Source organism: Varanus komodoensis, unplaced genomic scaffold (assembly GCF_004798865.1).
Source record: "Varanus komodoensis strain SLA01 unplaced genomic scaffold, ASM479886v1 scaffold18_3, whole genome shotgun sequence".
Classification (NCBI taxonomy): Eukaryota; Metazoa; Chordata; class Lepidosauria; order Squamata; family Varanidae; genus Varanus; species Varanus komodoensis.
Genome location: NW_025335549.1, coordinates 2,352,050 through 2,375,433, shown reverse-complemented (window position 1 = coordinate 2,375,433; position 23,384 = coordinate 2,352,050). Strand labels below are relative to the sequence as shown.

The window sequence follows — 23,384 nt, the reverse complement described above, 5'->3', positions numbered from 1 at the left end:
GTCTCTCTCTCTCTCTCTCTCTCTCTCTCTCTCTCTCTCTCTCTCCCTCTCTCTCTCTCTCTCTCTCTCTCTCACGCGCGCGCACACACACACACACACACACACACACAGTTTGGCCATTGTGCTTCTCTTCTTTTCAGAAAAAAACAAGTGCCACTGGATGGGAAGGGAAGATTTGCAGCCCACGCTGTTTTCTTGCCCTTCCCCAAATGCATTTGAAAGCACCTCTGCTGGTCTTTCGCTGCGGTGGAACTTAAAGCAATTTGTTATCTTCATTGCAGTCCCAGTATATTTGTGTGCACAAGGTTGGAGAGAGATAACTCGGGGTGTTTGCTGCTGCGGCCAGCTTTCTTCTTTGTTTCGCTCAGGAGCTAAAAATACGGAATACAGTTTAGCCAGCCTGTGTGTGACACCCAGCTTATTTTATTTTACTAATTGGGAGGGTGCTTAGCTCGCACTATTGGCCCAGAAAAGGTTACGGGGAAACACCTGAAAATGATTCAATGTGTGTAACTGATGAGTTACACTGATTTGGTCTGAAGGGGGAGGGGTGTTGTGGGGGGCTGTACAGTGATGGCCTTAGCTGGAAAACTGATGAACACAAATTGGATAAAAAAAGCAAACAAGAGATAAAAAAGTCAAGTCTGTGGGCAAATAATCTTCCAGTTCCCTGGGGAGCAGCGTGCTGCCACACAAGTGCCTCTAGCTGCACAGCCTCAGCCGTGCCAGCCCTCCGCACACTGGGGCCATGGCTTGGTGGTTCAGCACAGGATTTGCATGCATTAAGGTCTCAAGCTCAGTTCCTGGCAGGTTCAGTGGAAAAGATCCCGGGCAGCGAGGATGGGAAAGATCTCGCTCTGCCCGAGGCCTTGGGAGCCACTGCCAGGCAAGGCTGGGCCAGAGAGACCAAAAGTCTGAGTTAGGATCAGATGTTTTCATGGGGTGCATGTGCTGGTATGAGATGCCGGACTTCCAGTCAGAGGATGTGGCCGCCAGCCAAGCTGGAGTTTCAGATCCTCCTTTTACTTTAACTGCTTCAGCACTGCTAATGTGTGCAGTGAGTGAAAGGCCGAATATTCTGCTGTTGCACCCCAGATTTTCTGGAAGGTGCAGAGCGTATCTCTGGCACTACAGCCCTGAAAACCTGGCAAACTCAGAACCTTTTCGAGGCATGAAGATTTTAACAGTCCTATCTTGAGTTAGGCATGGCTAAGTCTGCTGAAATCAATAGCCAATTTTGCACAAGGGTGGGCTATAAATCTCTGAATAAAACACAATGAAACCAATGGAATTCTTCATCAGAATTCTTTGGCTGAGCCATTCTATTCTGAACAAAAGGCTTTCCGTGGATCATGTTCCCCGAGGAGTCTCCAATTCTTTCTTCTTAGAAATGGAGGGGACTTTTCCTGCTCAATATTCTCATGCTTCTCTTAGCAAGCTCCTCACTCCGTGGTGATTTCCTCCTTGCAAATGTCTATTTTTATTTGCTTATTTGAATAGTTATCCGAACGGGCCTCTCTCAAGCAGGTATCCTGGCAAAAAACCCAGCAAGTCTAAGCAATAATTACTAAGGCTCACAGTCCATGTTCCCCCACTACAGCCAGCCTCCAATATCTGCTCTGGAGGAGAGTCTCCCAGACCAGATCTGGAGGGTATTCAGCCATTTGTGGGGTTCAATTGGTTCCAAATTTACTTGGATTTCACCCAAAGAGGCTAACAGAACAGTGTAATTAGCCTCTCTCTCTCTCTCTCTCTCTCTCTGCACTATTCCAGTGTGATTCATTCTGCTCCAACAAGCAGCATATGAGAAGCCTGGTGTCACGCAATACATGTGAAGATGGTCTGTCCTCTTTAGAGACAGGGAAAAAAACTGGTGCAGCACTAAATCAACTCTTCCTCTCAGCCCTTCTGGCTAAGCATGAGCGGCAGTAAGCTGAAGAGGAAAAATACAGCAGGAACACCTTCATTCCAGCTCTAAATGAGCTCAGTGGGGAATCTAAACAGGCAAGTCAATTGCCAGGCTCTGCACCTCTTCAGCCTCTTTGATCAGAATCATTTCTGAGTTGCTGTGATTAATGGAGTCACAAAGGAAGTCACAGGACACCTCTCCGGAAAGCGGGTGTTTGTGAGCAAAATGAGAGAGAGAGAGACAGGGAGAGAAAACCAGAGCTCTGCCTCGTTATGCAATTATTCTGTTAACACATTTTCATATTGAAAAACCACACACAAACATCCAAGGGTTGAAAGAAACCTGGAGAAGAAATAGCATTGAAAGAATTACCCTGTTGTTGAACAAAGCCAGCACCAGAAGGAAAATATCTTTTCCTCGTGTCGTGTTGTACATCAGACTGAAGCCAAATAATACACTCAACAGGCCCTCCAGTAAATCAGGGAAATGATTTGTCCGAAGAGCTGAAATAAAAGCTGCACCCAACAGGACAAGTTGACAGATCTCTTCCTGGGCAGAAGTGGTGAAAATTGTTTTGCAAGTATATTTTGCTTTCAAAACTGTAGGGTGAACTGTTTTGAGTGTGTTGCTCCTAGTAAGAACTTAAGGCACTTTACCTTCTGAAAAAATATTATTTAGTGTGATTACAGGGAATATGATTGTGTTGAAAATATACTTAAGAAGTACAGTTTCAGACTGGCTCTTAATTCACCGTGTTTTGCTAGCTCCTGTAAGACAAACTGTGAATCATCTCTCTGTTTCCAGAGCTGCAGATGTGCAAGAGAACCAAATGAAGTTACTTCAATCTTCCCTCCCCATTCAGAGAGAGAGAGAATGGCAGCCCCTGTTCACAGACACTTCTTTGTTTTTCCCCACCCACGTGCTGAAATTTCTCCAAAATGCCCAGACAAGAAGAGAGAAAACTTTACTAAGAAAGTTATTTCGAGGTATTGCACTGGGAAATAGAACATTCTAGAGCTTTAAAAAAAACTAAACAAGACCCTGATATGGAAAACCACACAAGCAACATCGGGAAAAAACAAAACTCCCGTAATTTCCCCTCCCTAGTCCTATTAAGGTCATAAGAGGCAGAATCGTGGAGCTCTTGTCGGTTTTCCCTGAGTTTTCTGGATTTGGTTTTTAAACTAAAGGGTTATGCTCCTAAAAATGATGAGATAAGATGATTTCATGCATTTCAAAGAACATAGATTATAAAGACTTAACCACACATTTCTAATCTATGATTGAATATTAGGGCGGATATGTAATCCACACGTAGAGGATTGTCTGCTAAGCAGATTGAGGAGCCATAGTCTGAAAGTTAGTTTGCAAATCATGGTTTGTGTTAGCCACTGTTAGGGGTTACGCCAGCGCTGAAGAACACAGCTGTGAGCCTCTGGGATCTTGCTATATGGCATCTGCTACATGCTACAAATGAAGAAATGTATACGCAAACTGGAGGCAGGGCAGCCGTGCCCAGGATGCTCCCTTTTCCTCTCCCAATCAGCTGCCTTGCGACAGTCTAAAAGCGGGTGGTAGTTCTGCTAAAGAGAAAAGGCATCATCTCTAGCCTCCCACTGCATTCTCACAGCACCATAGGCTCTCTAGCTCCTTGTTTACAGCTTTGAGAGTCAACCTGGGGTTATTGACTCAGGTCAGGCTGCCACATTCTTACAATGAACAAGCAGTATCCTCCGGGCAGAATCACAAGGCAGCTAATTGCATTTCAGAGTGACTTTCTAACCTTACTCAGTCACTCTTCCTGCAAATCAGGATTCCAACATCTCAGGGACCACCCCATGGGTAAAGGCGGCTCACCACCGAAGAGAGGCATCCTCCTGGTGAAGAAGGAAGAGGGTGAAGAGCTGGTGTGCTCAGCCCTGCTTCTTCTCCTCCGTATGCAAGGTGGAGACTCAAATAATGCCTCTGTAATAACTACGGTAGGGCCAGTGGGAACCAAAGGAAGAACAGCCAACTGCTTGTTAACTCATTTGCATGTTTGCTTCCATGTAGATCTTGAAAAACTTCGTCTCACTCTGGGGGGAGAAAACAGTTTTCAGATGTCCAGTTTAAAACCATGATTATCAAGACAAATGATTGTTTCACATTTGCAGCATGTACTTTGTGGATCCCCAAGATGGAGAGAAGTTCCATGGTTAAACTTCTGTTGTTGTTTCTACAAAGGAAGGCTTGCCTGAGAGTTTCAGTCTCTTTGAGTAAACCAACATTCCTGTGCTTTGCTCAAGGTTTACTGTTATGTGCCTGAAAAGGGGGCATGACATGGGAATATGGGAATCCCTGCTTTGTGAAGGTTCCCTGTTGAAATTAGACATCAAGTTAAAAAGGTGTGTACAGCAGAATACACCTCCTGGCCCAAGATACACACAAGAATAGAAATGACCATTCAGGATGAAGCTTCCAGTGTGCAGACAGGCCAAACCCTGACCAGGCTCCTTGCTTCCCTCACTCTAGTCCATCACCAATGCCTTTTATTTGTCGGCTCAAAGGACTTAATTAGCAGAAGAGCCTTTTGCTTCTGCTTCCAAAGCTGCCGACTCCCATCCAAGGCTAATCTCCAGCAATTCTCTATCACTGCCAGAAAGCTCTGAAATCAGATAGAGGTTTGCCCCTCCACTGTAGTGTGACAAGAAAGAAAAATGCTTCTGTTACACACACAGAAAGAGGGAGGGGGAATGAGCAAAGGAAGGCCAGCAGTTGCGGCATCCGGACCACGACCGTCTTTCCGTCATGCAGAATCCCACCCACCAATCCATCAGACCTGGATACTAGCTCACTCCGATGTCTTATTTGCTAGTCTTGAAATGGACCCAGGTACATGTCCAAGCACAATGACCAGTACCAGAGTCTGGGAGCAACCTGGGCTTCCCTCTATCTTTTTATTATATCCTCTGTGTTTGTGCTGGAACAAAGCTTTGCAAATATCTTAAATGGACTGAAAGATAAAGAAGTGGGTCCTACAGCCAATCAAGTCAGAGCTCTCCCTAGAAGCCAAAACGACACAGCTGAGGCTGTCTTAGTTCACACGCATCATGAGAAGGCCAGACTCTCTGGAGAAGACCATCATGCGAGGGAAAGTTGAAGGCCAAAGGAGAAAAGGAAGACCAGAGTAAAGACGGATGGACTCCAAAGAGGAAGCCACAACCTTGAACTTGGAAGGGCTGGATGGAGTTGTCACGGACAGGACAGCTTTCATTCATGGGGTCGACATAAGTAGGAGATGCCTTGACAAGACAGCACAATATTTGAGAGATATTCTAGAAATCTTAAGAAACAGATCATCCTTAGAAGCAATAACCAAGACGTTTCTAGTTACTTTTCTGAGATGCATGAAACTGAGCTTTGGAAATCTGTCCTTGTCCTCATCCAAGTCTACCCACAGTTCTGAGTTTTCCATCTTAAAAGAGTTTGGGGGGCCCAGTGAAGGATCTGGAACACAAAATACTGCAGTACAAGTGAAGCAAGTACAGACATCATCAGCCATCTGGATGAGAGACCACTGGGAAGCCCTTTAAGAGCATGGCATACCTATTTAAATCGACAAAGCCTATTATATTCCCATAGGAATGACTGGACCAACACCACATATGGGTGTCCCAAATCCTGTTCAGAGACCAGGAAGAATCCAAGGTGCCATTAGTGACCAAACAGAACAGGTGCAAGTGCTCCAGACTCATCAAAGAGTCGTGTCTGCAGTTTAAGGTTGCTTTGCATATCGCATGGCAGCCAAGTCCAGGTCTGCCACCCAGTTCTCTGGCGAGCATGCCAAACGCTTGGAAACACTCTCCTTCCTAGCTTGCGGCATCCACAGTTGCCTTGCGCACTCACAGGGGTTGGGGTGCAGGACTCCCACGAACAGCTTTTCCAGTTCCTCTAGGACCCTCAAACCTTAATTCTTAAACCTAATCAGCTGGTAGGTGCCGGCTGAGGCAGAATGCTGGCATGGCCCATCCCCACGAGGAAGGAGGGCTGGGCAACACCAGCTGCAGCTGGGGCGATTTCAAGAAGGGCCTGGCTCGTGCCCGGAGTCAACGCTGCACCTGCTAGCCAGGGGAAGCAGGCGTGTCTTCCAGCCCTGCCCTGCTTCATGCCCGAGCCCCACAAAATAATTCCCATTTAATTATAGATGGAAAACTCACAAATAATTGGATCTGCGAACGTTAAACCCATCAAAGTTGAGGTTTGGCCGTAGTTTAACACTAATACACTTCATGTAATTTAGGCATATACTTTACAAATGTAATATGTGAACATAAGCTAATGGAGGAATGAGTAGTTTGGTACCCTCGAGATGTATTGGATTACTACTCCCATCAACCCTGGTCAGCATGGCCAGTGTCAGGAATGCTGGGCATCGCAGTCAAAAACATCTGGCAGGCATCCAGGTACGTTTCCTTGATCTTGCATATTGAGCTACAAGATAATTTTCGGAAAAGGTTCTGTGCACACGTTATTTATTTGCTTATTTATAGCCTGCCATTTTGCCCAGACACTTCCCTGCCTCACGACAAGAAGGGGAAAATATTGAAGCTAATTCAAAACAGACCAGATCAACAGCTCAAGTGTTCATTAAAACCCAGAGAGCAGGATTAACCCCATATTAAAAACAATCATGGATGAGATGGTGCAATTTAGTGTCCTGCAATTGCAGGGGGTTGGACCCAATGGCCTTCTGGCCCCTCCCAGTTCTGCTGTTCTATGATTCTAGGAGCCGAATAGAATAAAAATATCCTGACCGCCTGCCTCAGATGGTCACTTCCCATGAAAGGGAATTGGGGGCTGCCACAGAAAAGGCCCTGCTCTGAATTCCCCCAGGCAAACTTCTCTTGGTGGTGGGACACAGGCTCTGAAGATCGCAACCAATGGGCAGGTTCATATGAGACCATGCAGCCTAGCAGATATCCTGACCTCAAAGGGCTGTATAGGCAGGAACCACCATCTTGAACTGGGCCCGGAAATGAATTCCAAGCCTGTGCAGAGGATGCAAAATGGGCATTATCTGGTCCGTTCAGCACGTGCTGGAGCACCATCTGCAGCAATGCCTTGTGCCAGCGCCAGCAGACCACTCGTCCTTGGCAGCCCCACATCGAACTCGCTGCAGTCAAATAAAAAGGGCGCGATGGAGGCATGACTTCGCCCTGCAAGGATTACTCCGCTGACACTCCAGGAGCAACAGAAGTACCAGCAAACTGTGAGCCAGGTCCTTGACAGAAGAGACAACTGTGGGCTGCGCTCCCATTCCCAGATGTCCATCTAGTCTCAACTGAGCCTTGATCTATGCCCAATCCACCACAAGATGAAAAGGAGCTCCATCCGGAGTCCTTTGGCACCATGGGAGGACCCACACCCTGGAGTATCTCATCCTACAAGCAGCCCCGTGGGCTACTAGCAAGGGCGGCACACAAAAATCCCTCCACACTGACATCCGCTCCTTTTGACACTGGAACAATTGACCCCTGAGTTGCGAGAGGATTCGGCCTCGACGGTTCCTGACTGACCTCTGTACATTGCTTGGGCACCAGAAGGGCTGCAGCTTCCCAGGATCCCAGATCTTCTGCTCTGCTCTGCTCTGCTCTGCGGGCTCTGCTGTGCGGGCTCTCCCTCCCCCTCTGCCCAGCACAACGCAGTGGCTTTGAATGGCATTTCATTCCAATGGCTGCTTCGCACAGCACACATCCTCCAGGGCTCAGCTTTCCACTGTCATGAAATGCAAGCCCTCGGTGGCCAAATCAATACCTGTCAATGCGCAACAATAAAGGCATTGAGCATCAGATGAGAAAACATTAGGCGTTATCAGATCTACCAATCGTCCGGCAAACCAGGGTTTTATGAGCTGTCCAGCTGTGCTATAGAGATCTAAGATAAAAGTATTAAGAACAAAACACACATATAGGCACAAGAAGGTTACACATAGGAATGCAAAGTCATCCCTTTAAAATGTGCTTTTAAAGCCACAAAAAGATACCTTTCTCTCTCTCCATCCCTTGTCTACCTCCAACAGCTGCTCCCTTTTCCATGTTCCTGAGTCTGCTACAAATAGCTCATTTTTTGCTTATTGTTCTTTTCCTCCACTGGCTGCAATCCGCATTCTTGTTCCTCCACAATCCTTCCCTTCTTGCTCCAAAGAAGGGCAAGGGATGAGAGCAATCCAGCCCAAGCCACATTTGCAAAATTCACCCACAAAAAGAAAAGGGGGGACTTAAAAAAAAAAATCAAGGAACATATCCCAATGCTCCTCCAGGAAGTACAAACAGGAAGCTATCAAGAGTTGTTCTTAAACATGTAGTAATGACCTTCTGCCTGTTCCTAAGTGTAACAAATTCTCTCTCTTCATCAGGTGCCAATTCTAGCACTGTATTATTAGAGGATCTAAAAATTGTTGCTCAGCCAGAGACAGAGGCTCAGGTCAGAGCACTGGACTAGGGTTAAAGAGACCCACATCTAAACCCCCACCATCAGCCACGAAGCTTATTTTAGGCCTCTCAGGCTAACCTACCCCACAAGATTGTTGTGAGGATAACATGGGTGTGGGGAACCTTGTACCTGCCCCAGAGATTTATTAAAAAAACAAGGAAGAAAGATGATCATGTGCTCCCGAATTCAGGAAGCATTGAGAAGTTATGGGGTTGTGATAAAAAGTTCAGTTGCCTTTGCATGCAGGAGAGCCCTAGACAGATTTATGATCTTTGGAATATGTGTTGTAAATAGAAGCACAGAAACACTTCAACAGGCCATCTACTCAGTACAATATCCGACTTCCCAAAGAAAGCAATCACACCCTCAGAGGTGTTCCACTCTCTTCGACTGACTTATTCAGTGATCATACTATCCTCCCAGCTCTCTCCTCCAAAGGTGCATTTATTCCCAAGCAGTTGCTACCCCTTCCCACCAACTGGAGGGTGTTATCTTCTGAGGGCTGGAAAGAGATTCCAGGCATATTGTTCCAACACTGAACATTTCTGGTGGCGGCCAGTGTGGGAACAGAGACTCACCAGGTCTATGCATTACAGCCAAGCGTGAAGAAACAACTAGCCAGAACTGTTTTCCAGCACACTCTAAATAATACATGAAATCCCTTTTTTGAATGTTCAAGAATTGTGCATAGCAATATGTGGAGGGGAGAAATGGAGGAATGTTTTATTCCATATGCATCAAGAATGACTCAGTTTGCATGCCACAGCCAGCTCCTGGGTTTTTTAACTATGGGATCAGCAAGGGCATATGGCCAGAAGCAAATGTGTTACTTCCTACCACTTCTGCTTTCAGCTAACCACACAGGAATGTCATGTTCCTGGTTGCTTTGGAACATGTGAATCCAGAAACCCTGGCCTTTTGATAGGTTACACAACCCAGAGTTAACCCAAGAACAAACCATGTTAATTGAAGCAGTTGATTTAAAGCAGAAACAGATGAAGGGGTGAGAACTAGCATGTTTGCTTGCAGTTAAGAGCTCACAAACCATCCATCATTTGTTAATCCAGGTTGTTTGGTCCACATGTGTACAGTTCAAACCTGTTTCTCAATGACATCTAACATTTTTGTCACAGGCATTCTGATAAGTTCAGGCTAAAGTTGTGTAGAATGAATATATGGCAGCTCTGTGCACAACGAATGCACAGTGGCACATTCCCTGATCTAGGATCCTCCAGATATTTTGGGCTGCAACTCCCACCTTTCCTGAGCACTGGCCATGCTGGCCAGGCCTGATGGAAGCTGAAGTCCAGAACATCTGGACCATATCAAGCTGTGGAAGGTTGGGTCATGGTAAAGAGGCCAGACCAGCAAGCATAATTTCATTTCAGCAGGCTCAGTGAAGTCAGCTGAGGATTTCCCCGCATTTCTTAGTTTTGTTAGGAGCAGCAAATGCATTTTCCAGAATAAGGCCATGCCATGGCCAGAACAATTCAAGAACAGAGAAGGTGCACTTTGAGGCTGTAAGTGCAACTTTGGTGGGGTATGAAACCTTGCAATATTCCAAGCATGCCAGCCTTAGTCATGAAGATGTTAAATCTATAATCTCAAGAAGCTCCCACCCTGCTTCCAAAAGATGAATCATGCTGGGTGACATTATGACACTGAAGTTCTGTGCATGTATTCAAGTTATCACATCTCTTGGATCAAACCAGACAGACGTATCATTTTTGTTTCGAGAATAATCCCCTCAACCCCATTGTCAGAATCAAGTCTGCTTCACAGACTCTCTTAAAAGTGACAATTGCAATACAATTCTTTCTTTTTAAACGATTGTTTCATCAGCTTTGAACTCAGCTTCACCAGGAATGGAATGGTTTTTCCCAGAACCCTAATAAAACCATCTCCATCTCCAATTTCTGATTAATTAGTTTATTATTCTGTGCAATTCACGAATGGATGTTTCCCTCCTCCATTCACCAGAAACCAAACGACTGCAATATGAAAGAAAACTTGATGAGCAGTGTTAGAACTGTGATAATCCATTTATGGCTTGTGCCTAGGTTTGCACTCAGAGCCCACGTTTTCTGATAAAAGCCATTAAGCCTTTAAAAAGAGCTGCCCTGATCCTCAACTTACTTGTTATTCAGAGACTGCTTAACAAGCTATATTAAATCCAGAGCAGGGCTGTCATTTAGTACATAATTAATGTTATAAGTCTTCCCTAGTAAAACCGGTCAGGCATCAGCTTACCTAACTGATCTGAAAATGTGAAATTCCCTTTGCTTGTACTCATTGTCGCAACAGACTTAGATTCTTACAGCTTATCTGTGCAAGCGATTCTTCCACATCTGGTTAGGTAGTGGTGGGCATGAATTTAAATAGGGGAAATAGAGGCGCACATGGAGCAGCCTCTTGAGTTCTTAAACCGTATTTGTAGAGATTCACACACTCCAGTTTGCATGCCCTTCCTCTCAACCTGTGCGCAGAAGGCTCTCTCTTTGGCCCTATGGTGCGGCATCCACTTAGGCAGCGCCCTCCTCCGTCATGGGAAGCAGTCCATGTCTCCCATGCGGAGGACGGGGAATCACGGTGAGACGAACATGGGTCATGCAGGCACTGATGAGCGCGCCTGAGCAGCTCTCCGGGTTGCAGGAGCCCTCGTGTTCCGCAGGAAACACAAGAGGCTCTCCTCCAAGCACTCTGAAGTAGGTCGAGCACCACTGCAGGTGTACTCAAAATAGAACCAATACCAGAGCTTGCCTGCCTACTGCACTTATCTGGCTGTTACAGCACTGCTTGCCTTCTCAGATTCCTTCACTTTTCGAGCACGCACTGGGTTTTGGAAAGCTCCCAGACTCCATGCTGATTGCAAATTGCTTGGTTTGCCAAGCAGATGCAGGCATGCCTCTCACATAAGATTCCCATGCTCTTGCCAGAGAATCCTCCCCATAGATGGGGTTTCTGGCCCACAGCCCCTCTGCAGTGCTCCTTCCTAGTAAGCTGGTCATTGGAGAGCTCTCTGCAGGACCCCGGGCAGCCCTTTGCTTTTTGATGTGGGATGGAACCTGATCCCAGCAGAACGGAGGAATAAGGTATTTGGCAAAAGCAGATCCTTCTGCAAGAAGGGTTGCAGGCAACAAGTATTTCAAGTCCGGCTTGTTCCTGTTCAAAACGCCTACTCAGTTCAGTGAAACTGTTAAAACTCCTGGAAGACTTGACCCCAACTATACAGGAACTGCAGGGCGTCTCAGCCACAGGATCCTAGGCTGGATGGTCCCCTATCTTTCCTCCACCAATACAGTCTCCTTCAGGCACTTCCACAACTGCAGCGGAATCTGGCAGGTAACTCGGCAGGGGCAGCTTTTTGATTCTTCTTTAAAGGAAAAAAGCCCAAGCTGTCATGGCTCTGCTAGCAGTGCTTTTGGAAAAGACTACCTACCAGCATGCAGGTCAAGGGCCTTCCTCAAGGAACGGGGAAAATCCAGGGAAATCAGGCTTTTAAGGGCCTGATTTCCCTGGAGCAACCTTGCTATGACTGTTCTGTGTATGCTGGATGTGTGCAATTATTATACTTATATGCCACCTTGTTTGTTTCAAGGAACCCGAGGCAGCTTACAAAATCCTCTTGCTACTCTCCATCTCATCCTCACAGCAACAACCTTGTGAGGTAGGTTGGGCTCAGAGTCTGCGACTGGCCCCAAGTCACCGAGGGGACATCATGGCTGCGCAGCGACTAGAACCCAGATCACTGGAGTCGCACTCTCGTGCCCTTATCCACTACACTACACTGGTTCTCTTTCAGCTCTAGGCGTCCTTTTGAGTAGTTTTGGGAAAAGGCATGGGCAGATGTCAAGAAAGGAAGAAAACGAAACATGAGTAGCAACCAGACTGCACGCCACCCCCTAAAATCTGGACCCATTTCAGTCCGGTTTCAGACCCGGGTACGGTACTGAATCTGCCTTGGTCGCCCTGTATGATGACCTGTGCAGGGAGAAGGACATGGGGAGTGCATCCCTCTTGGTTCTCCTGGACCTCTCAGCGGCTTTCGATACCATCGACCATGGTATCCTTCTGGATAGGCTAGCGGGATTGGGGGTCAGAGGCACTGCTTTGCAGTGGTTCCGCTCCTATCTCAATGGCCAATTCCAGAAGGTGGTGCTGGGGGACTATGGCTCTGCGCCATGGCAGCTATGCCATGGAGTTCCGCAGGGGTCCATTTTGTCCCCCTTGCTGTTCAACATCTACATGAAACCGCTGGGAGAGGTCATCAGGAGGTGTGGGCTGCAGAGTCATCAGTACACTGATGATACCCAGCTCTACCTCTCGTTCTCCACCAATCCAGGTGAGGCAGTGGCTGTACTGAACCGGTGCCTGGCCGAGGTAATGGGCTGGATGAGGGCCAATAAACTGAAGCTCAATCCAGACAAGACGGAGGTCCTGTTGGTTGGCGGATTGGGCTTCAGGGAGGGTGAATTGAACCTAGTCCTGAATGGGGTTGCACTCCCTCTTAGGGACAAGGTTTGCAGCTTGGGAGTACTCCTTGACCCAGAGCTTTCACTGGAAGCTCAGGTGACAGCAGTGGCGAGGAGCACTTTCTTTCAGCTCCGGCTGATCCATCAGCTGCGCCCCTACCTGGACTGCGACTGCCTGGCGACAGTGACAAACACGTTGGTGACTTCCCGACTTGACTTCTGTAACACGCTCTACGTGGGTCTACCCTTGAAGACGGTCCGGATACTTCAATTGGTTCAAAATAGAGCTGCCAGGCTGCTGATGGGGACTGGGAGTTATGTTCACATGACTCCAGTCCTCCGTCAGCTTCACTGGCTCCCCATTGAAGTCCGGGCCCAATTCAAGGTGTTGGTGATGACCTATAAAGCCCTTAACGGCTTGGGTCCTGGTTACCTGAAGGAGCGCTTACGTCCATATATGCCCGCCCGCCCCTTGAGATCTGTGGGAGAGGCCCTTCTCCGGGAACCCTCCATGAAGGAAATTAGGAGGGTGAGTACTCGGAGGAGGGCTTTCTTGGCAGCGGCACCCAATCTATGGAATGCACTCCCCGGAAAGGTCCGCCTGGCGCCGTCGTTATTTGTTTTTCGGCACCAGGTGAAGACTTTTTTATTCATATGTTATTTTAATTGTTAATATTATTTATTCATTTTATTCTTTGGCCAGGGCGACTTAATTTATATTGTTAATTTATATTATTCTACCTTGAAGTTTATTTATGGTTGTGAGCCACCCCAAGGCTTCGGCAAATGGGGCGGCATAGAAGTCTCATTCATAAATAAATAAATAAATAAATCCATCCATCCATCCATCCATCCATCCATCCATCCATCCATCCATCCATCCCAGATTTTGCCTCCAATCCTACCCAAGCCGCTAATCCCATCCTGACCCTGGGCACCCCAGCTGGACAAACGAGGTGGGGGGCAAATGCAGTCGCACAGAATCGCAAAGCTGGTCCAACGGGGGCCGTGTGTGCATCATGCATGGGCCAGTGGCGGGGCTCTGAGGACGTCCGCACCATGGGCTACCTGCGTGGCCGCCCTTCGCCTTACCTGCCGGCCTTGCGAGGGCGGCATCGCGGACGGCTGGACGTGCCGCTGCATCCGGGAGGGCTGCATCAGCTGCCGCAGCTGCTGCTGGAGGAACTGGCTGTTGTTCACTGGCTGGGACTGCTGGGAAGACGCCCCCTGCTGGTGCTGCAGATAGTGGAGCAAGGACTGCGGGCCGGAGCTGGCCGCCATCGGCGCCATCTTCTGTGGAGCCGCGGGCTCGGAGCTGAAGTGGGTCAGCGGCTTGGTGTTATTGAAGGAAAACTGGTCTGGGCCCACGGGGCCTTCGCTCACCAAGCCTGGCTGCATGCCATTGGAGGACTGCTGCATGAGGAGGCTCATGTTTTTCGGCTGGGTCGTCGAGAGAGATTTGAAGAGAGAGGTCTGCATGCTTGTGGGGTTGCCGGTGGGAGCGATGTTGGGGATTAAGGGATTCTGGGGGCTAAAGGGCTGCTGATGCAGAGCAGGACTGGAAAGCTTCTCCGGCCGGTACGGAGGGGACGGTCCGGTATTTGTCGACACCAAGTTGCTTTGCGGGCTTTTGATGCTGCTGGTCGGGATGCTGGTGACACTTATGTTGGGAAGGATGGGGTTTGGAGGGCTGAACGGCTGCTGGCTGAGAACCGGACTGGAAAGCTTCTCAGGCCCAAAAGGAGGAGATGGGCCACTGGACGGGTTGCTGTTGGACGTTATGCTCGAGAGCAAGGAGTTCTGAGGACTCTGGATGCTGCTTCCTGGCAAGCCGTTCGCGCTCATACCAGACACCATGACATTCTGGGGACTGAAGGGTTGATCGTGAGGGGAAGAGCCGGGCCGGTAGGGAGGTGACAGGCCTTGTGCGGATACAGTGGACCAGCCCGGGGCCTGGTGCTTGGTCGTTGGGACCTGCTTGCTTGCTGCCAAGTGCTTCAGTTGCTGTGCATGCCAGTTCGGGCTAGTCATGTTGGGCAGAGGTACTGGGAGCATAGACTGAGGCTGGCTCTTGTTCTGTGCCGTCGAAGAAATGGGTGAAGCGACAGCCTTCGTCTGGGGTGGAACGGGATAGCTTGCTCCAGCGGATGACGGTCTCATCTGGGGCGAGCTACTGCTTGCAGGATTGCACCCTGGAGAAAAGTCTTTGTTGGGCATGTGGTTGTCCAAATGTGGAGCTTGTGGAGAGGACTTTGGAGTGCTGTTCATGGTGGGCTGTGGGTGGCCGAGACTTCCAAGCGACTCCTCCGGTTTGCTTCCCAGTATCTTCTCAAGGTCCAGCTCATTGGGGGACGGATCAGGCATCTTTGTCAGTTCTTCTAGCAGATCTTGCAGCTCCTGGTCCACTGAATGCAAGTTACTCCCTTTCTCGTCATAATGGCCACCTATGGGCCCCTTCTGCCCTACTTCGGTGTTGGGTGGGACGGAGAATGGAGACCCGATACTGTTCCCGTTCCGGTGGCTGCCTTCCAGCAGCATTCCATGCCCTGCCACGCCCATAGCGGATGCACCGTGACTGGTGGAGAATGGTGAGTGCTGCATATCTGGGCATGAAACAGGATTGGTCCCTTGGCCCATGGAAAGGGTGACATCATCAAGGCAGAGTCGCTTGCTGTCGCCTGGGAAGATGACGTCAGGCACGGCATTGGCAGGTGGGGAACTGTCATCTCCCAGCTTTCTCTTAATGGATCCCTGTAAGTGCAAGACAAAAACGTTTTATTAAGCTGACACGGCATTATTATTTTTATTTTATTTTTTCGATTTATATCCTGCCTTTTTCCTACAAAGGGCTCAAGGCAGCTTACATTATCTCTCCTCCATCTTATCCCCACAACAACAACCCTGTGAGGTAGGTTGGGCCGAGAGACTGTGACTGGCCCAAAGTCACCCAGTTGGCCCCATGGCCGAGCGGGGACTCGAACCCAGATCCTCTGAGTCCCAGTCCCATGCTCTTCACCACTGCACCACATTCTGAACCTACACAGCAAATAGGGCAAACAGCTTCCCCAGGATGCTCAGGGACCCGTTCACATCCTTTCCCCCAAATCTACTTTCTCAGCGTGAGGCCCCTGCTGAATCACGGTCCCCACCGCCACCCCGGTCTTCAGCCCTCCGCAGCCAAGCCTGGCTGTGTGCAAAGGCAGTGCTCACATGTATTCATGCACGCAAATTAACATTTGTGCTTGCGTTCAACCTGTGAAGGAGCAGAATCCATGGCTCCAGAGACCTTCAGTGAAACCAACTGCACGTGGGACTCAGCGCTCAGACCTTTAACTACTTAAGGCTGAATAAAATTGGCAGCTCAAAGCGAAGGTTTGTGGAGTAAGGTTAATTTTGCATTGCAAGCTGTAACAGATTCCTTTTTGTGCTGTGTAATTAATATGCCCAATGGTTTTCTTTTTTCAAAGGGTCAAGTCTGTTAGAAAGTAAATGTGAGAAAGCACCGTAAAGCATTTTCAAGTGCTGTGTAAAATACAGTAATGAGTCTTCAATGTCTCTCTCATGCACGCCCAGATAACTGGAAGAATATTGTGAGAAGCCTTCTCTTCAGAAACGGATGGTCAGTGTTTAGATAACACCTTTGGAAGTTATCTCCCTCTTGATAAATCAGCACATAATTTTTAATGTCCTCAACTCAAAGCAGCAAGTTTAATGGCTGTTGTAATCCTACACATACCCAGCTCATGGCTATTAAAATGAAGGGCCACCAATAACTTTGAAGAGACAAGCAAGCCATCCCATGTGGCCCTGCCAGATTCATTGTCTTCTGCTTAATAAACTTAAGGAACTGTAAAAATGCAACTTTCCCTCTCTCTGATTTCTGCTTCTCTAAATCACAGTTACATACCATCGTGCCACTTTATCGCATGCTAACCCTTAAAACCATTTTTTGAAAGTATTATAAAAGGAACAACTGTTGACTGACTGGAGGAGAAAGGGCTCGTGCAAATTAAGAGTTCGCTTTTTTGTGCCATGTGAAACATCTGTGGTGAGGTAGCTTGAAGGATTATTGTATGTTTAGATAGCTGAGAGTGTTTTGTTTTGCTTGGTTTAGCAAGTATGCAGATGACTTTGAATGCTCTGCCTGTGAGGAATGTAAAATGGTTGTGTTCTCAGGGTGAACTTAATGCCCCCTTGTTGGCTATGTGTTGCCAGCCTGAGTTCAGGATTCCACTATTCTTTAGACGGAAAAATAACTTCTATACAATAGATGCTGCCTTGTTCACCAGCAGCAAAAAGCGCGTTGCCATAATTGAAACAATTCCCAGCTATTTTTTAAATCTGTTCACGGGAGAGAAGAGGGCCAGATAATGTGACTTGCAAATCATCAAGGTGTTCTAGAGCAGACTTCCCTACAAAGGAAACTCAAAGGTCCCCACCACAAGCAGCTTCACAGTCTCCAAGGTGCTGACAACAGAGTGAGAGGCTGCAATATTTCTTTAGTTCAGTTATATGAAAGTACAGAGACCAGTCACCCTTGTATTTCAGCCTCTCAGTTCAGACCCACGCATACACCTGCGTTTCAAGTCTTCAACATCCCTGCGTCCTCCCAGAAGCTTTTGATTTTTATTTATTGTTTTTTAATGTTTTATGCTGCTTTAACTTCATTTTAATTCTTGTTAATGTTTTGATTCTTTGTTGTGAACCACCCAGAGTGGTATGGAAATGAAAATAATAACAATAACCAAGTAGTAGTAGTAGTTGTTGTTGTTTTAAAGGGAGATAGGCAGCTGTTTTTCTCATTGACTAGCTGCATGAAATCATGGAAGTTGCTTGATGAAGCAAACGGCAGCCCATGGTTCAACAAGTCATTGTTCCACCACAGTGGTTTGAAAACTTTACATCCTAGCACACACAGGTGATCTCTTCACCTCTGAAGACACTCTGAGAATAGCACAGGTAAAGAGATTCCTCACAAGAGGTCATGAGGCATTTTGTTCCTCTGAGGAGGGTATGAGTGCAAAAACCACGCGTCCCTCTTTTCCAAACAGCACTAAATCCTTGGGTTCTGCTCATAGTTCTGCTCGAGCATTTTGCAGAGGCCTTACCAAAGATCTCCCCCCGCCGCCCCTTTGCCTCTCCCCCATTTCCTGACTTCTTGGGGGACTCTGCTTAACACACTGTCCAGTTTTTGCCTAGCCACTCATCTGTCCAGAGAGACACAACTTCCATTCTCAACTCTGAACAGCCACTGTGGTTTTGGGAAATTTTTACAACTGTATTTGTTTGCGCTCAACTAAAGAACAAACTGGGTATTCACAGCGGGTTTTCTCTCCTCTCTTAACAAGCAACACCTAATCAGACCGATCTGCCTTCATCAGGAGTATGACCTGCCCATCCAAGTCCCTCCAATCTTGGCTTATGTGAGGGCAAGATGAAACCTTCCCCTTGAAAAGCCCATGGTAGGCAGCTTGGTTGCCCAGAAAACATTCCCTCCTCACTATCTGGCAGGGTGATCAAGGCTCTCTCTCCTACATCAGCCCTTAACTATACCGAACACGGCGTCTTTCAAAACTGTTAATGATAGATGCCTTCTTCAGTTATGACCGTAGGCCGTGTCACTTCCTCCAGTCTAATTCACATCCTGCCTTGCATAACCTCTGCAAAAAGACAGCAGCTTGGCATGCAACCCTACTTGGAAAAGCCTCCAGGGTACATGACACATGTGCGGAAAAACAGGGAAGCGTACAGAGAACTCCGAGCGAGAAAACCTTCGTCCCGTCAAATGCTGGGCATCTACTATCTTGGGGTGAGCGTTCATCTTCCCCACCCTTAAAATGTGCATTGCAAAGATTCCAATGGACTAATTTGCCATGGAAGCATACCGGGAAGAAACGGCATCTTCTCACTCATTGTCCATTAAAGTTAAGAACGTAAGAGGTGCCCACAGAATCCTAGCAGAGGGTTGAAAGGCCATGTGGTTGAATAGGCCATGTGGTTTCTCAAATTACATGAGAAACATTCCCTAATTCTCATCGTTTATGTTTTATTATGAACTGCCTCTAATCACCTTTTCTCTTCCTTATCCTTTTTCCGTATTCCACCTCACATCTCATGCAAAGTATGGGGCAACTTTTCCTTGTGAGCGCAATTCCAGGTGAGAATACCCCATCTGATAAAAACCAACCTCAGGCATGGTAATCCACATAATCAGACTGCAAGTACATCCAAAGATCAGAGCAGCAGAACAGATGGCTTATACATACACACATGCACACGCACACTAAAAGAGTTCTGTGTAACTCAGAAATTCTGCAGGCTCCAGACTTTCTTCTTTCCATTAAAAACCCAGTAAGGAATATTACGCATTCGTTTCTTACGATCCAAGCTACCGCCATAATGAATGGGGGAGAAAAGAGTACAGGTCGAAGAAGAATGAAAAATAATCGACAAGATGCTGTGTTCCAGGTAAAGTCAGGTATGCAGGCTGCCTGGCTGCATTCACCTGCCATGTTCACCACAGGAGGTGCACCAACAGGGTGATGCACCTTGCTTGCCAAACAGACTTCTGTAGCAGAATTTGCTTTTGACAAACACATTGGAAAGAACCAGACGATGCTATTCCTGCCCCATGCCATCCCCCCAGAAAAAGATGCCTCTTAATTAGTCCTCCAACGACTGAACAGCAAGCACACTGGGCATATTGTTTGGTTGTAACTTTCACATTTCATTTACTGACAAGTGCTATTAACTTGACAGCTGAAGAAAGAAGTGCTCCCCCTGCACGTCTTTCTTTGCTTCTCCCATTTTTTCAAGCTGCAAAGTGCAATTCTTTCACTTCTGGCTGTAAATCAAGACCAATCTCCAACTCAATGCTTTCCCATCACTCGTGCCTCACTTTACCTCTCTTCTGATGCTTGTAGTATTATTTTATGCCACTTTCTTTTACAGTTGTTTAATTTCCAAGTCCTTCAGCACCCTTTACAGTAATTCCTGTACTGTTATTTCTACAGTACAGTAGACAACATTAATTTCTTGTGACAACCCAAGGATCCCCTCCACTGTGAAAGAAAGGAAGTAGCTCTGCAGATCTCTCACACACAACCCAAAGGGATCTGATCTGCAGAAAGGCTGTTTTCTCTTTTCCAGTCTCCGTTGATTCTGTGATCACAAGAGTGCTTTCACTCTGTGCACAGCCCTGGCTGGGAACGGGGAGCATTCATTCCCCCCACACTGGTCTACGTACGGCGTGCCCTGATCCTTCACATGTCTCCGCAGCAGATACGGGGAGCCCCGAATGGTATGTCAGGGAGAAGCAGTAGCATTCCTTCTGTACAAAGTGGTTCAGAACAGGACCACAGTTAGAACAGGAGCCGGGGACACAGAAAGCCCCAGCAAGCATCTGCCCTAGGGTGTGATGAAGGAGAAATCCATCTTCCCCTTCAGTTTGGTCCCTTGCCGTTCAGCGCAAGCACTCCAGTACTGCGGCTTTGCCTCCCCCAGAGACATCAAAAGCCAACCCCAGCAGAGCCCTGGTGCTTCCCAGCAGGTGTCCTGCAGCCACAGCAGTCCCTTTCCATCCTGACGACTGCAGGAAGCGCACGAGGCACGAAGGGAAGGGGTCCAGAGGAGGGCAAGAGAAATGATCCCAGGTCTGGAAACACCGTCCCATGAGGACAGGCTGAGGGAACTGGCATGTTCAGCCTTGAGAAGAGAAGACTGATCATATCTCTCTGGAAGTCTCTCAAAGGCTATCACAAAGGGGAATGTCAAGATCTCTTCTTGCAAATGCCAAAGTGCAGGACACAGAGTAATCAACTCAAGCTGCAACAACCCAGATTCAGGCTGGACATCAGGAAACGCTTCCTCACGGTCAGAGCAATGCGACAGTGGAACCAGCTGCCCAGAGAGGTGGTAGGCTCTCCCACTCTTAGATACATTCAAAAAGAAACTGGACAGCCATCTGAGTGGGATGGTATAAAGTGGTAACCTCTAATAGCAGGGGTTGACCTGATGACCTTCATGGCCCCTTCCAACTCTACTATTCTGTGTTCCTATGAGAACAGACCTCACTTGCTGTTGGTCCCCAGTTCTACCCCACCAATTGGTTTCAAGGTATTCATGTATTACATTACAACAGCCAAAACACTCCAGGTGGTTTATCACACTCAACCCATAAAATAGAACAGATTAAACCACAGTAAAAACATGCTTTACATTACATTTATATCCCACATATTTTCTTCTTAAAAGTAACCCTAGGCAGCTTACAGAGCTCCATTTTATCCCCACAACAACAACCCTGTGAGGTAGGTTGGGTTAAGAGTGAGTGACTGGCCCAAAGTCACCCATTGAGCTTTGCGGCTGAATAGAGATGAGAACTCAGATTTCCCCAGTCGACCTGTCTAAGTACCACTCTGCTCCAGCTCTGGATTTGTATTGCATCTCTTTCCATCACTCCTTGAAAAATTACCGTGAACCACTCAGAGAACTTCAGCTACTGGGCAGTACAGAAATAAAATAATTTTATTTTGTGTTACTGCGTTACCAGAGGTGGCACGACTGCATGCACCAGGTGCTGAGCAGCTTGGCCAGGAGGGCCTGGGCTTGTACCCATCCAGCCAGAGCGATCCTGTGGGCAGCTGGCTCTCTCCACGTGTGCAAAGTGCTGGGCTGGATAGCCCTTGAATCCGACCCAGCAGCTTTTCTTATCTTCTGTTTTCTTTCACTGTTCACTGCTCTGGCATTTGTCTAGGTATGGAGCAGTATACACGTACTGTAAATAAATAGATAAATACATGTCCATGCAGTTCAGCATTTATTTACTTCTTATTTAAAGCTAGCAAAGTCCATGGCCCTCGCCACAAGTTCGGGGATTGAATTCCATGCATTCTATAAAGATAGCACCTACAGAGGTGCTTTTTCCCTCTTTAAAACCTTCAAAGAAACTTTGATTTTTAGTTTACCTAGGCTGAGGGCTACAATTTCCCTCCAAAAGACAGAACGCAGTGTCCCATCTGGGGTACGCAGGAAAGAGGGCCACCCTGTGTCCTGGGTTGTGAAAGACCTTGATGTCTTCACTGCAGAGGTTTAGATACCACAGTGTTGAGAACAAAGCCTTCTTTGGATCTTGGCCTGGAATATACACACTTGTGTCTATGGCAGGAAAAAAAATACACAAAACCTCTAACCTTGAGTGCTCTTGGAAAGTCAGTGTTGTGTGACCTCACAGTGGATTATTCTGCAGCTTTCCGATGGTTCATTATTGTGAAATTCTATCCCCATCAAAATCAACAGAAGCCCTACTGTTGGCTTAGGTAGGGCTTTGCTGCATAGTGAATTGCACATAAATTCACATCCTAGGAAGCCCCAGCAGTGGATCCAGGTTAACAGCAGCACATTTTGAGATAGGTGCCTTCCACTGTTACTTTTAAGCTGCACGTTTCAATCTGGATCAAGTAATTCGCCTCTGGAACATTAATACATAATAACAATCTTTACTTGGTGGATAAGCCTTGAAAACTGTTTCTTGGAGCAGAACTACTTATGGGTGTTATTTGAATGGACCCAGAAATGGAATGATGGGCCCCTTGAAACTTGCGTGGGAGGAGAACTTGGTGACACACAACCCAAAACACCTGAAGCAAAGCTTTGAAGTCCATTGACTGATGATAGGAAAACCAGCCAGAATGAGGGAGTAAGTACATATTACAAGCAAATGTATGTTTATTTTCTGCTTTTAAAGATCACCCTCATCAGGAGGAAGGAATTTGGAGAAGTGAAGTGGTGGAAAGGAAAAGAAGGGAACACTCCCTTTCCACTCTGTAGCTTCTAAGCTTCACATTTTCCCTCCCTGTCCAGGGCTCCTAAAAAAAGGAAGACTTTCTGGGGCTAAGTTTGCTTGCACTGTGTAGTGAGACTCCATGACCAGCCTGAAAAGAAAACACCCTGTGTTTCATGGCCAGCTCACTTTTCCTATTCTGAAAATGTTCATTCGGAGTGTCTCAGAGAAAACACCTCTAATGCGCTTGATCCTGGAATCCGGTTTGTCATGGAAACATGTGCACTTGATCTTGGAATCCCAAGTCATGTCCAGAAACCCACACTTAGAAACATAGAAACAGAGCGAGTCAGAAGGGGTCTCCTGGGCCATCTAGTCTGACCCCCGGCTCCAGCTGGCTCCGCTCACAATATGTCCACCATGTGGATGTCCAGCCTATCCTTGAACACCCGCACCGATGGGGCCTCAACAACCTCCCGGGGAAGCCCATTCCACACCTTCGGGGTCCTGACTGTCAGGAAGTGCTTCATGGCATCCAAATGGAACCTTGGCTCCCTGAGCTTTGCTCTGTTGGAGCGCATCCTGCCTTCCTCTGCAGGGGAGAACAGGTCTCTACCCACCTCCGTGGGACATCCCCTCACATACCTGTATGTCGCCAACATATCACCTCTGAGTCTCCTCTTCTCCAGGCTGAAGAGACCCAGTTCCCTCAGTCTCGCCTCATATGGCATCCCCTGCAAACTGGCCACCA

The 23,384-nt window shown here is 47.5% G+C and overlaps 1 protein-coding gene across 1 annotated transcript in view; it reads right to left on the bottom strand.

Annotated features, from left to right (window-relative positions):
* MAMLD1 (mastermind like domain containing 1) overlaps window positions 1–23,384 on the bottom strand; it is a 102,931-nt gene that overhangs the window by 26,307 nt on the left and 53,240 nt on the right. Inside the window, exon 2 of the mRNA XM_044427152.1 lies at window positions 13,945–15,603. Coding sequence (XP_044283087.1) covers window positions 13,945–15,603 — 1,659 coding nt within the window. The remainder of the gene's footprint in view (window positions 1–13,944; window positions 15,604–23,384) is intronic.